General features: G+C 40.8%; 1 protein-coding gene across 10 annotated transcripts in view; it reads left to right on the top strand.

Moving 5' to 3' along the window:
* The window catches only part of ABLIM2 (actin binding LIM protein family member 2), a 226,212-nt gene that overhangs the window by 162,749 nt on the left and 50,045 nt on the right, over positions 1-13,418 (top strand). For 5 of the 10 annotated variants that reach the window (XR_012904395.1, XM_075930800.1, XM_075930803.1 and 2 more), the window contains 2 exons: positions 5,329-5,449; positions 8,006-8,104. Coding sequence is in view for 9 of the 10 variants with exons in the window: in XM_075930800.1 (XP_075786915.1) it covers positions 5,329-5,449; positions 8,006-8,104 (220 nt within the window). In the remaining variant the exon portion in view is untranslated. The remainder of the gene's footprint in view (positions 1-5,328; positions 5,450-8,005; positions 8,105-13,418) is intronic. The other 5 variants (XM_075930805.1, XM_075930806.1, XM_014576101.3 and 2 more) reach the window with 1 other exon arrangement.

Genomic DNA, 13,418 nt, shown 5'->3' with positions numbered 1-13,418 from the left:
AAGTGGAAATATCAGTATTTTAGAAGTATAATAACCTCACTTTCTGGCCATCTGTTGTCCGACATAATAGTAATCTCCAAAGGTTATATTGGTACTTTGTCTTAAAACGGTTGTGATTCATGAAGTCACATACATTCTTTAAGGATATTGAAATATGCCCATAGTTTGCTCTCACACTGCAGAATATATTTTCTGTGCTGAGGATGGCACTGTACTTGTTACCTACATTCCTATTCAGCCTGCTTTGAAATAAGTAGCATTACAGGACTTTCCTCAAGATTAATATACTACAGGCAGTCCCCGGGTTACATGGATCCGACTTACATCGGATCCCTACTTACAAACGGGGTGAGGCAACCCCGCACTAGCTGCTTCCCCCCAGCAGACCAGGGAGATGCGAAGCTAGCGCCCCCCCCCCACCCCCCAGCAGACCAGGGAGACGTGGAGCGGCTTTTCTCAGCAGACACCTCAGCTTGAGAATAAAGGACTGAGGGAAGTGAGGTGTGGGAGAATAAAACTGAGAAATATTTGGAGAAATATTTGGCTAGAGTTTCCCCTACAATATGTACCAGTTCCGACTTACATACAAATTCAACTTAAGAACAAACCTACAGTCCCTATCTTGTATGTAACTCGGGGACTGCCTGTACACTATTTAGCGTATTAGTGACACTGCTATGGTGGGTAAATAACTATTCATTAGGTTCTACTTCATAAAGAATGCCTCCCAAAGACATTATGCTGTTTTGCCTGGGGTACGTTATTCAGAAGTAAGAATGTAGATGATATGCAACTACTTAGGAAAGGGCATTCAGAAGTATTTCAGCATGAGCATGGGATTTAAGTGAGCATAGGGAGCCGTTGGTGGCAATCAAAAGTGAAGGCTGGGAATACAGGCATAAATAATTTTCCTTTTTTTGGACCATTTTGAATTCTTAAACAGGCATTTTAAAAAAAACGCCTCAAGGTCTTGTTTCTATCTTCAGATACATTGTTGTCCATTGCCATGTGGCTTCATAAAAAACCGCTTGCTCTGCATGACTGTATTTTTGACGGCACAGTAGGCCCCTAAATCTGCAGGTCATCCTTTTTGAGGGCCACATCTTCAAATGCTTCTACAGACCCTGATCACTCTTTACTTTCCTATCTCATATACACACCTGGAGGGAATCCATTAGGCACAGATGCCTTTTCACCCATGTGAAAGTGTCCCTCTGGCACCACGACTCCTCTTTTGAACCCTGCAAAGAGTACTTTGTGAGTCTGGGACCTGCCCAGGGAAAGAAAACAGGGAAAGCACTGAAAGTAAATGATGGCTGAACTGGGGCCAATTGATGTATGTTGTCCCAATTCTGAGTTATGGAATATTCCTAGGACTCTGGGCAAATCACAGAGCAGCTGTGATCAGGAGTCATCCCTGGCTCTGTGGATGTGATGGATCTGCACTGCCAGAAATTTGGGAGAGAGTGCTGGGACAAGGGAAAAGCACATAAGGAGACACAAGGCCTCTGCTCAGGAAGGACAGACAGGGAAAAAAGGGAGGAGGGGTTGCCTTGTATATTAAAAATGTACACACTTGGACTGAAGTGGAGATGAACGTAGGAGATAGCTGTGTAGAGAGTCTCTGGGTTAAGCTAAAAGGGGTAAAAAACGAGGGTGATATCATGCTAGGAGTCTACTACAGGCCACCTAGCCAGGTGGAAGAGATGGATGAGGCCTTTTTTAAACAATTAACAAAACTATCCAAAGCCCAAGATTTGGTGGTGATGGGGGACTTCAACTATCCAGACATATGTTGGGAAACTAACACAGCGAGGCACAGGCTATCCAATAAGTTTCTGGACTGTATTGGAGACAACTTTCTGTTTCAGAAGGTTGAAAAAGCTACCAGAGGAGAAGCTGTTCTGGATTTGGTTTTAACAAATAGGGAGGAACTAGTTGAGAACTTGAAAGTGGAAGACAGTATAGGGGACAGTGATCACGAAATAATAGAGTTCATGATCTTAAGGAAAGGTAGAAGGGAGACCAGCACAATTGAGGTTATGGATTTCAGGAAGGCAGATTTTGATAAGCTCAGAGAACTTGTAGGTAAGGTCCCATGGGAAGCAAGACTGAAGGGAAAAACAACTGAGGAGAGTTGGAAGTATTTCAAAGGGACGTTGTTAAGGGCCCAAAAGCAAACAATTCTGCTGTGTAGGAAAGATAGAAAATATGGCAAAAGACCAGCTTGGCTTAACAAGGAGATCTTGCATGATCTCAAAATAAAAAAGGAGTCATATAAAAAATGGAAACTAGGACAACTAACAAAGGATGAATATAGGCAAGCAACACGGGAATGCAGGGGCAAGATTAGAAAGGCAAAGGCACAAAATGAGCTCAAACTAGCTACAGGCATAAAGGGAAACAAGAAGACCTTTTATAAATACATTAAAAGCAAGAGGAAGACCAAGGACAGGGTAGGCCCACTGCTTAGCGAGGAGGGAGAAGCAGTAACAGGGAACTTGGAAATGGCGGAGATGCTCAATGACTTCTTTGTTTCGGTCTTCACCGAGAAGTCTGGAGGTGTGCCTAACGTAGTGAATACAAGCAGAGAGAGGGTAAGTTTAGAAGATAGGATACACAAAGAACAAGTTAAAAATCACTTAGGAAAGTTAGATGTCAGCAAGTCACCAGGTCCTGATGAAATGCATCCCAGGATACTCAAGGAGCTGATAGAGGAGGTATCTGAGCCTTTAGCTATGATCTTTGAAAAATCATGGCAGACAGGGGAGATTCCAGAAGACTGGAAAAGGGCAAATATTGTGCCCATCTATAAAAAGGGGAATAAGAACAACCCAGGAAATTATAGACCGGTCAGTTTAACGTCTGTCCCAGGGAAGATAATGGAGCAGGTAATTAAGGAAATCGTATGCAAACACTTGGAAAGTAATAAAGTGATAGGGAATAGCCAGCATGGGTTTGTGAAGAACAAGTCATGCCAAACTAATCTGATAGCTTTCTTTGATAAGATAACGAGCCTTGTGGATAAGGGAGAAGCGGTGGATGTCATATACCTAGACTTTAGTAAGGCATTTGATACGGTCTCGCATGATATTCTTATTGATAAACTAGGCAAATATAACTTAGATAGGGCCACGATAAGGTGGGTGCATAATTGGCTGGATAACCGTAGTCAGAGAGTTGTTGTTAACGGTTCTAAATCCTGCTGGAAAGGGATAACAAGTGGAGTTCCTCAAGGGTCTGTTTTGGGACCCGTACTGTTCAATATCTTCATCAATGATGTAGATATTGGGATAGAGAGTACTCTTATTAAGTTTGCAGATGATACCAAACTGGGTGGGGTTGCGACTTCTTTGGAGGATAGGGACATAATTCAAAATGACCTTAGCAAGTTAGAGAAATGGTCAGAGGTAAACAGGATGAGGTTTAATAAAGAGAAATGCAAAGTGCTCCACTTAGGAAGGAACAATCAGTTCCATACATACAAGATGGGAAGCGACTGTCTAGGAAGGAGCATGGCGGAAAGGGATCTAGGGGTCATAGTGGACCACAAGTTGAATATGAGTCAACAGTGTGATGCTGTTGCAAAAAAAGCAAATATGATTCTAGGTTGTATCAACAGGTGTGTTGTAAGCAAAACTCGTGAAGTCATTCTGCCGCTCTATTCTGCACTAGTTAGGCCTCAGCTGGAGTACTGTGTCCAGTTCTGGGCGCCACATTTCAAGAAAGATGTGGAGAAATTGGAAAGGGTACAGAGAAGAGCGACAAGAATGATTAAAGGTCTAGAGAACATGACCTATGAAGCCAGGCTTCATGAACTGGGCTTGTTTAGTTTGGAAAAAAGAAGATTAAGGGGGGACATGATAGCGGTTTTCAAATATCTAAAAGGGTGTCACAAGGAGGAAGGCGAAAATTTGTTCCTCTTGGTTTCTGAGGACAGGACAAGGAGTAATGGGCTTAAAGTGCAGCAGGGGAGGTTTAGATTGGACATTAGGAAAAAATTCCTAACTGTCAGGGTGGTCAAATATTGGAATAAATTGCCAAGGGAGGTGGTGGAATCTCCCTCTCTGGAGATATTTAAGAACAGGTTAGATAGACATCTGTCAGGGATGGTGTAGACGGAGCTTGATCCTGCCTTGAGGGCGGGGGGCTGGACTCGATGACCTCTCGAGGTCCCTTCCAGTCCTATTATTCTATTCTATGATACAGGGCCTGGCCATCAGCTGGTCCCTTAGAATTCAGACATCCCTAGAGATCTCCCAAGATGGAGGGTGGCTTTGTGACATACTTTGAGGAACACTCTCTCTCTCTCCCACCCCAACAATGTAATATTGGGGGAAGCATTCTGCAAGGGTATTTCTTAGGACCCTTCACACAGGTTTTCTTTAGGACAGATTAATCTGAGACTGTTATTTTTTTAATTCACCTTGAATCAGGCAGATTATGATTTTCCTAAATAAGAACTAAGAAAATGGAATCCCAGAATTATGCTAATTATTCAAAAGTGGTTTCTACGTAAGTAGCGCTTTGCTTCCTAAAAAAACAAAACTTTTTCAGCCACCAGTTTGTAGTTTAATTTTCTAAAAAGCAAATTAAAATCTATGCAGTGATTTTGGGAGAAGTGGACTAAATCTGCCTAAGGGAAAAGCCTTACGAGGTACATTTGCAGGAATTAGAATATAGATTTAAATGGGAAGTGTTAATGCTCAAACATTAAATCTAAGCTACATATTGATGCATAAATTGATCACCTAAATATTACTGGATGTGTTTGGTTTGTAGAACTGAGTGTGTTTATACAAAAGGCACATTAGATCTGCATACTGTAATTAAGCAGATGAAGCTTGCTTCTATACTGGCTGGCACCTTGCATAGTCATTTCTACATGTACAAAATGAATGTAAAATGCTGTCAGTCTTATTGGGTCCCATCTTACATTTACTTTGCTTGGGTATAAACAAATACATAAGGCACAAACAAATTGGGAATCTGGCCTGTGGAGCTAAAACAGAACATTTCTGCTATAATATGTTCTTTTCAAAGTGTATCTTCATTTTGGACTCATTTCTCACATGTTGCCTCCTGTGTTTATATGACCATTCTCTGACATGTCTGGCAACTCTGGGACTGCTCTAATCATAGAAGATGTGAGATGTGTATGGCTGTATTCATTATGATTGCATGGAGCATGAGGACAGAATTGGACCCTTTGCATACATGGCAGAAAAACAACAGTGGAGTTTGGATAACTTCTGAATGTCTTGCAATTCATTCTGTCTTTCCTATTGACTTAGATTTCTCCCCCCCTCCCCCCGCCTTTCTTCTCAGGGTGACCAAGACGATAGATCTTTCAAACAGTATAGGACATCAAGTCCGAGTTCTACTGGATCTCTGGGTTATGGTCGCTACACTCCAACATCCCATTCTCCTCAGCATTACAGCAGACCAGGTAATTGACAAAGCAGGTTAATTTAATCTCTGCTTTCCCTCCTCACCACTTTGGCCTATTTAAGAAGTATAGAAGACACCAAGAGAAAGGTTTATATTGTGGAAAGCAATTCCAGTCTCCCTTTTCAAGTGTATTACAACATGCATGTTAGTTCTGGGGGATAAACACACCTTTAGTTATGCTCATGCAGTGATTTTTTTCATAAAACTTAATGGGAATTAGGAATTTATGTGTTGAATGAATGGTAGCTGAAAACAGAAAAATTAATGGATTAAATATTAAATCCTGTCCCTAGTCTTAATGATCATGGGAATCTAAACAGCAAAACACAATTGTTCCACTGTCCAGTGCAAGGAGCGAATGTGTTGCCAAGAATGTCACTTCATACCTTTGAACTGCAGAATAATGTTTCATGGTGGGGGAGGGAAATCAGGGTATGTCTAGACTTGCAGTCTCTTTCGAGAGAGGGATGCACATGCAGACATTCGAAATTGCACAGGAAGCTGGGATTTAATTATCTTGCGCTTCATTTGCATATTTGCGTTATGGCGCTATTTCGAAATAACAGATGCTGTTAAGACACAGTTATTTCAAGAGAAAACCCTTATTTTGAGATGTTATTTCGAGAGAAGGGTTTTCTCTCAAAATCACTGTGTCGTAACAGCATCTGTTATTTCGAAATAGCACCATAACGCAAATATGCAAATGAAGTGCGGGATAGTTAAATTCTGGCTTCATTTGCAATTTCAAATGTCTGCATTTGCATCCCTCTCTCGAAAGAGGGTGCAAGTAAAGACATACCCTCAGGGACTAATGACCAGAATGGAGAAATTGCCGGTGTAGTGATCAGAACTCCCCTGTAATAGAGCCCTTTTTATAGCCAGAGGTCATAGCAGCAGGAGTGCTACACATTTGGGGAAGGATTCAGCCCCTTCTGATTTTTGTCAGGATGCATAACTCGTACAATCTTTGGTGGGATGAAAAAATACTGGTAGAGCATCAAAGATCTACTGCAAAGGATGAACTATTCTTTCCTAAGACTGGCCATTCTGTCAGGATTCTGCTTGGTTGCACGCTATGGGAGTAGGGTAGGCAGGGGAAGGAAAACAAACAATTCCTAACCCAAAGTACCTTTGGGGTGTGGCTGCAAGTGTTTTTAACCTGTATTTGTTTTGACAGTATTTTTTCACACAGCAAGGTGTTACAGCAAAAAAGGGCTTTTTGAGAAAGATTTAAGGCTGTGGTTCAGCAAAGCACTTAAGCACATACCTAATTTTAAGCATACAATGCCAATGGGGCTTCTTGGAGGCTTAAGTCAGACATGTGCTTAAGTATCTTACAGCATCGTGAGCTTGTCCTGTATCCTTTAATCTAATAGCAAAACAGCAGCTTGAGTGTGAGCTGGACCTTACCCTAACAAAGTTGCTAGCAAAGAAAGAGATGTTGTATCTCCCCATTTCATTTCACTTAGACCCATTATGGACATGTCATCCCTGTTGCGGCTTTTAAAAACACTGATTTTGCTCAAGATTGTGCTCTTCATGGTCCCTTTCTCTAGAATATTTTCTGATGGTCCACCTATTAAATTCATAGATCCCAAGAGCAGACAGGATCATTCTGATCATCCAGGCTGGATTTCCAATTAGGCACAGTAGACATGTGCCTATGGGTGCAGGTGTTCTGGGGCGGAAGGAGGCAGCTTAGAAGTTAAAAGTGAGTCAAAAGTTAATACAGCTGCCCTCCAGGAATCCAGGCTCCTGGTACAGATTGGTAGCCACCCAGCATGAGTGGCTAGAGCAGGGTGAGATTCTGAGTCAGCCTGCCTGAGGATGCTGTGAATCACAGACAGGTACGGTGGCTGTTGAAGGGGCTGGGCACATCCACCTCCCTTCCCAATCTCAATCACCCTATTCCAAGGAGAGAGGGAAGGGTGTGGTTGGTGTCTCATTCACTTGCATAGGCAGAGGCGGAGTGCAGCTGCTCTGCAGAGCTGCGGGAGGGAGGGAAGACATTTGGGGACTGGGCACCATGGAGAGAGAGCCATTTCCTCCTTCATGCCTCACCTAGGGTGTGCAGGTTGCCCCTTGGTGCAGGCTGGGAGTGCCAGGCATGGTGGAGGGGTTTGTGCCTTCCTGAGGAGGCTGTGTTTATATTTCTTTTCCTTTCATTTTTATGGACAACACAAAGGGCAGCTGTGGACAGGGAGTGGAGGGTGGAGCTGAAGATGCTAAGCCTAGGGCATGTAAGGTGTAAACCCAGCCCTGCTGATCATATAGTGAATAACAGCCAATACATTTATCAGTATTTTGTGTGTTTTTCTCTTTCCATTCATCAAGCGTCTCTGTCCCTTACCGCACTGCAAATATGACCTTTATTATTTTAGAAACCTGAAAACAAACTGGAGCTCAACTACAACAAACTGTACTGCTTTCCAAGTTTCTATGTCAGGTGGAGAAACATGTTCCTATGAGAAGGGTGTCATTGCTAGGAATATTTTATGGTTTTCAGTAAGTGAACTAAATAGTTTATTTTCACTTACTCTTTGTTGCCCCCTAGCTGGTACTCAGACTCTTGGTACCAGTAGCTGCATCTCCCTGTCCCAACACCCAAGCCCTACATCTACATTCAGACATCATTACATCCCTTTCTTCAAAGGTAAGGTCCAGGAATGCCAACTGTGCTGTGATAACTGTAGATTCTCCACATGTGTTTTGACTTTCTTTGTGCAAGCATGGCTTCCAACTGGATAGTCTGTCTTAACTTTGTGTGAGTGCTTTCTTGACATACCATGTAAGTCTGAGAGACCTGCTGTGGTGTTTTTGTGTGTGTGTGAATGTTTTAATGTTTTTTTCCAAAGGGAAAAAAAATCTGAAGATGGGGGAAGGGGAGAAAATTGTAAATTTTGTTTATTATTGTTTAAATAAATATTTAACATTATTTCCATGGTTTAGTGAAGCTAACTGGATATTGGAATAAGGGACGTTAATGCCCTAGAGGATCAAATATTCATGTATCCTTACAATACATTGAGAGAGCTAGTCCATTTTAACACAGTTAACATCTAGAGGGCCAGATCTGCAGCTGGTTAAATCAGCATAGTTCCATTGAGCTGGCCCATCAACTTTAAAGCATAGAAACTTTATTTAATCCTAATAGAAATGCAGCTGTGTTAGTCTGGTGTAGCTGAAACAAAATACAGGACTATGTAGCACTTTAAAGACTAACAAGATGGTTTATTAGATGATGAGCTTTAATAAACCATCTTGTTAGTCTTTAAAGTGCTACATAGTCCTGTATTTTATTTAATCCTGTGTAGTTTATTTTGATAAATTGACACTCATTCCTGTAAAAGTATTTCACAAAGGCACTTTAAATGTTCTGCATGCTGGAGACAGGTCACTGAGATGGGGGAATCTCTGGAACCTTTGAGGCAGAGTATACTTTTGCTTGGCATGTTGCTTAAAAAAGAAGAAAGTGCCATGATGAATGACCACAACGGTGTCCTTCCAAGAGGATTGGGGTGGAGAGTTAGAGGAAGCAAACAGACAGGAATCACAGGCATTTTCAATTCCTTTTGCATCCTGTATTCTATGTGTCCTATTTGAGTTGAGGAAGCTTTGTCATCAGAGCAGTTACAGGAAGGGAGGTGACTCCCTGAAAGACCAAGAGTCAAATATAGACCAAGAGTCAAATATATGAGTAGGGGTTATTTTTAAAGGTTGGCGTGAGTAGCAGTTGCTCAGTATCTTTGGGAATACAGACAATAGGTCAGGTTTGGGTTCCAGTTTATATAGGAGTAACTCTATTGAAATCATTGGGGTTACATTGGTGTAAATAAGAGCAGAATCAGATCCATATCCTACAAATGTGTCCTCCGCAAAGAGTATTTTGGAAAGGAAGAAGTTTAAACAAAGTGATGCCATTTTAACAGACGATCTACCTACAAAGATTCCGTTCCTCCCCCCCCCCCCCCCCACACACACACACACATACACATCTAGAAGGGCTGAATCACTCTCTTGTATCATATCAGTCTCTGCACGGGTGGAGTTTTATGTTTACTGTACAGCTGGACAATTTATCAGAGCGGATGCATTTAGCTAGAAAACCTGTCTGTGTACTGCACTGCATGATTACACAATGTGGAATGCTCTCATTTGAAATTCAGTTGGCAGTTGCTTAGCACCACTTTATTGGATCACATTTAAACCAGTGTATGTTCAGGGCTACCTGTCGTTGCGATGTGCATCAAGCAATTATTTACTACTATCATTTGGAAACAATCCATCAGGCGGCAGCCTGTTGTTACAGCATAACAATTAGTAAATTAATCAAAATAATAATATTTTGCATTTCTGTAGCACCTGTTATCAAGGAACATTTTTGCAAAACATTTATAAACTAAGTAAGCCACATAACTCTCCTATGAGGTAGGTAAGTATTTGTATACAATTTACACATGGGTTAAATAAGGATTACGTAGTTTCCCCATTGTTGCACATTGAATTAGTGTCACAACAAATAATAATAAAAAAGGGAGAGTTGAGATCTCCAAGTGATTTGTTCTGAAGACTAGGATTCCCTCCTTCTTTATCTTGGTAGAAGGTTTACCTTATCGTCTCTATTTTTAAAAATACAGGGAAAGCCCCGGAGAATTCATTGTGCAAAGGCCATGGGAATATTGATAAACTATTGTCAAGTGTCGTAGGCTCAAGATAAGATTTATTTTTGCCATTTGAGGTCAAAATAATTGGAGGTGTGCATGTCTCAGAGACATGAACAAGTTTGAATGTACACAAATGACGATACAAGACCTGACCTTTATAAACTCAAAAAAACTCTCCATGTTTATGTAACAGTATTTTTCTTTAAATTTCTCGGTGAGAGAAACTTCACCAGTCCAATAGGCCTTTCTCTTGACTTCAATGGGCTTTGACTTAGCTTCTCGCTGACAGTTCCCAATGTTGGCTCTTTTCTAGTCATAAGAATGTTGTTACTGAGCTTTTTCTCTTTGTTTTGACCACCCACAGTTTAGGTTGGCAGGTATAACAGGTTTGACTCTCACCTCTTACGTTTACTACAAAAGTCCTCAAATCATCTGGTTACATCTTCTTAGGTTGGGTGGTTTTTGTTTGTTTTTTAATCATAAAAGTGAAGGACTCTCTGATTTCTGTGACTGCCTCAATAAAACGACATCCTCACTTATCCCACAGTTCATGCCCATCACAAGTCAGAAATGTGAGGATTTTCAAAAACACTCAGAATTGGTTTAGCTATGCTCCCATTAATGAAATTGAGTTAGTGAGAAGCCAATGCTGAGAGCTTTTGAAAATCCCACCTTCAGAATGCAATGAAATGTGCCTTGTGTTTCTTAATTTGAGAACCACATTTTCCAGGACATGTCATTTTTATTCCATTTTAGTATTCTTTCATTTTGAAAACTTGAAAAGAATCATTGCTGTTTTCAAAACTTTAAGTTCATATGCTGAACATATGGACATGTAAAATGACCCAATTTCAGAAATAATTTCTGGAATCTCTGTTTTGGACCATTGGTGACTGTGTGCATTGAAGAGATCCAGGGCATGAATGATTTTCAGAAATAACACCCTTACACTGGCTCTCTAGCTGCTTCATGAATTTGCAAAATTCTTGCCAAACCCTTCATCCTCTAGAAAAATAAAATTAAATGGCTAGATTGGAAATGTAAGAGATTAGCAATAAAATGCTGAGAAGGAGGAGGTATAAAAAGACACTATATTCTTCCTGACCAACCATGGAATGGCATGAGAGGGGATGTCTTGTGGTCTGGTCATGACACTGCAAACATACAAGGCTAAAAGGGTAGCCTGTCTTGTTAAGAGCCAGAGACATGAGTATGTCTTTCAGGATTCTTTCCAAATAAAATAAAATGAAATCCAGGAAAGAGTTCATGGTTCTATTTTTTCACCCTTCTATTGGCAGAGAACCAAACCAAAACTTTATAAAACTGCTTCAGAGAAGTAGCCAAATTAGTCTGCAACTGGAAAAGCTTGAAATCAACAAATAGTCTTGCATGTAGATGGTATTGTGAGCTTTCATGGGCACAGCCCACTTCATCTGAGGCAGTGGGTTGTGCTCACCAAAGCTCATGATACCAACTACGTTTTTTGTTAGTCTTGAAGGTGCTGCCAGACTATTTGTTATTTTTTAAGTTTTATAAAACTTCTCTCTCCAGTAGTTGTATGTTCTAAGGGATCAGACATGGGGTCTTTACTCAGTTTTTACTCAGGGAAACCTCAGGCAAGAGTCAATTATATAGGGCCTGACCGTTGTTGTAAGCTACAGAATGTGACTTTGTGGACCTTTAACTTTGGCCTTCGGTTTGATGTATTACTAAACGTTCATAATTTGACAGGAGATAGGTTTCAACAGGGCTGCTTCTCCCCATCGACTACACAGGTGAGTTAGTTGGAGCAGGGGAATGGGTGAAGTGCAGCAGCTGAAGTGGCACAGAGGGAGAAGTAATCCGGACCTGATAAATGGCTGGTACACCTGGCTTTCTTCCTGAAGCAAGATAGCCAAATAGTGATTCCATCACTCACAAGTTAGATTCTGGTTTGCCCCTAGAGCAGCACGGTGATATGTTGCCCTTTGGCCAGGTCTATACTTGGAGATGTTTGAATCAAGATACACAACTCCAGCTACCTTGATTTGAACTTTGGTGCCATCCCCACAGCGGGAGAACAAAGGGAGAAACGCTCCCATTAACTTCCCTTATTCCTCACAAGGAGTAGGAGTACTGGTGCCGAAAGGGGCAACCTCAGCATTTGATTTAATAGGTCCTTACTAAACTTACTAAATTAAATGCTAGCAGATCAGTCTCTGAAGTATCAATCTGTGGGTAAGTATAGACGTGGCCTTACTTATGACTTGCAGTAACTCCACAGTCAAGCCCTCCATTCTTGGAAGTAATTGGAGAATATAAACTAATATTCAAATGTCAGTCTCTGAACTATGCAGAATACTTAAAACATTGTTACCCTCTTACCAATTCATTGCTACCTGACAGGCTATGGCACTAATTCTTAATAGTTTTGTAGTTTTAATTATTTTCATTTAATTCCACACTCTATTGGGAAGTAACAGCCCTACACTAAAGTGGATTAATTAGCAGGAATATTCATGAGACGCACAGGTCTCTCCTCTTTTCTTATGGGGCTTTGTCCTGCTCCTTTTAAGGTCAATAGAAATTCTTTCATCAAAGGCAGGCCCATGATTAAAATGATGGAATACATAACATTCTCTGGGACTATATTTATTGTTTCTCCAGTGCTTCTCAACAGAGTCTGCTCAGCTTTGTGAATTGCAATCCCGTGCTCCATCTCCAGTTTACCAGATTTTATACCTTTGCTATGGGCTTTCTACTAATCCATAGTTACCCATAAATCCCTCTCTCCCACATGGCTATATTCTGAGCAGCTGACCTTTCTTCAAAAGAACTGATGTACCTTCATCATTAATATCCATGAATTCTGTGTACCATCCACTCTAATATGGTTACTGCAAATTGTGTCAGCAGTTCTGTTTTGTAAAAATATCATATTAAGCTTCTAGTTGCTTAACAATGCTACACATGAACAGTATTTTACAACCCTAAAAAAGTAGAGCTTTACTTTTTTGTTTGCCAAGCAGCGTTATAATGCCATAGAGAGTGTGCTCTGAGGACTGATTGACAGGAAATGAATGGGGTTCCAACAGAATTTGACAAAATGAGGATATAAATGGGTATGAATCAATAATATACTCTGTACCTTTAAATTCTGTCAAGTTGGCTATGGCATTATAGATCCATGACTTGATAATCCAACCCTGGCTGCATATCTATAAAACACTAAAGAAGGCTACTGGGGAGAAATTAGAATAAACATGGTACAAGACCTCAATAACAATAATTAATTTATATATATAATAAGATATGACTCAGCCA

Source organism: Pelodiscus sinensis, chromosome 5 (assembly GCF_049634645.1).
Source record: "Pelodiscus sinensis isolate JC-2024 chromosome 5, ASM4963464v1, whole genome shotgun sequence".
In the NCBI taxonomy this organism is placed as follows: domain Eukaryota; kingdom Metazoa; phylum Chordata; order Testudines; family Trionychidae; genus Pelodiscus; species Pelodiscus sinensis.
Note: the sequence above shows the minus strand (reverse complement) of the source record. Positions and strands in the feature narration are given on the sequence as shown.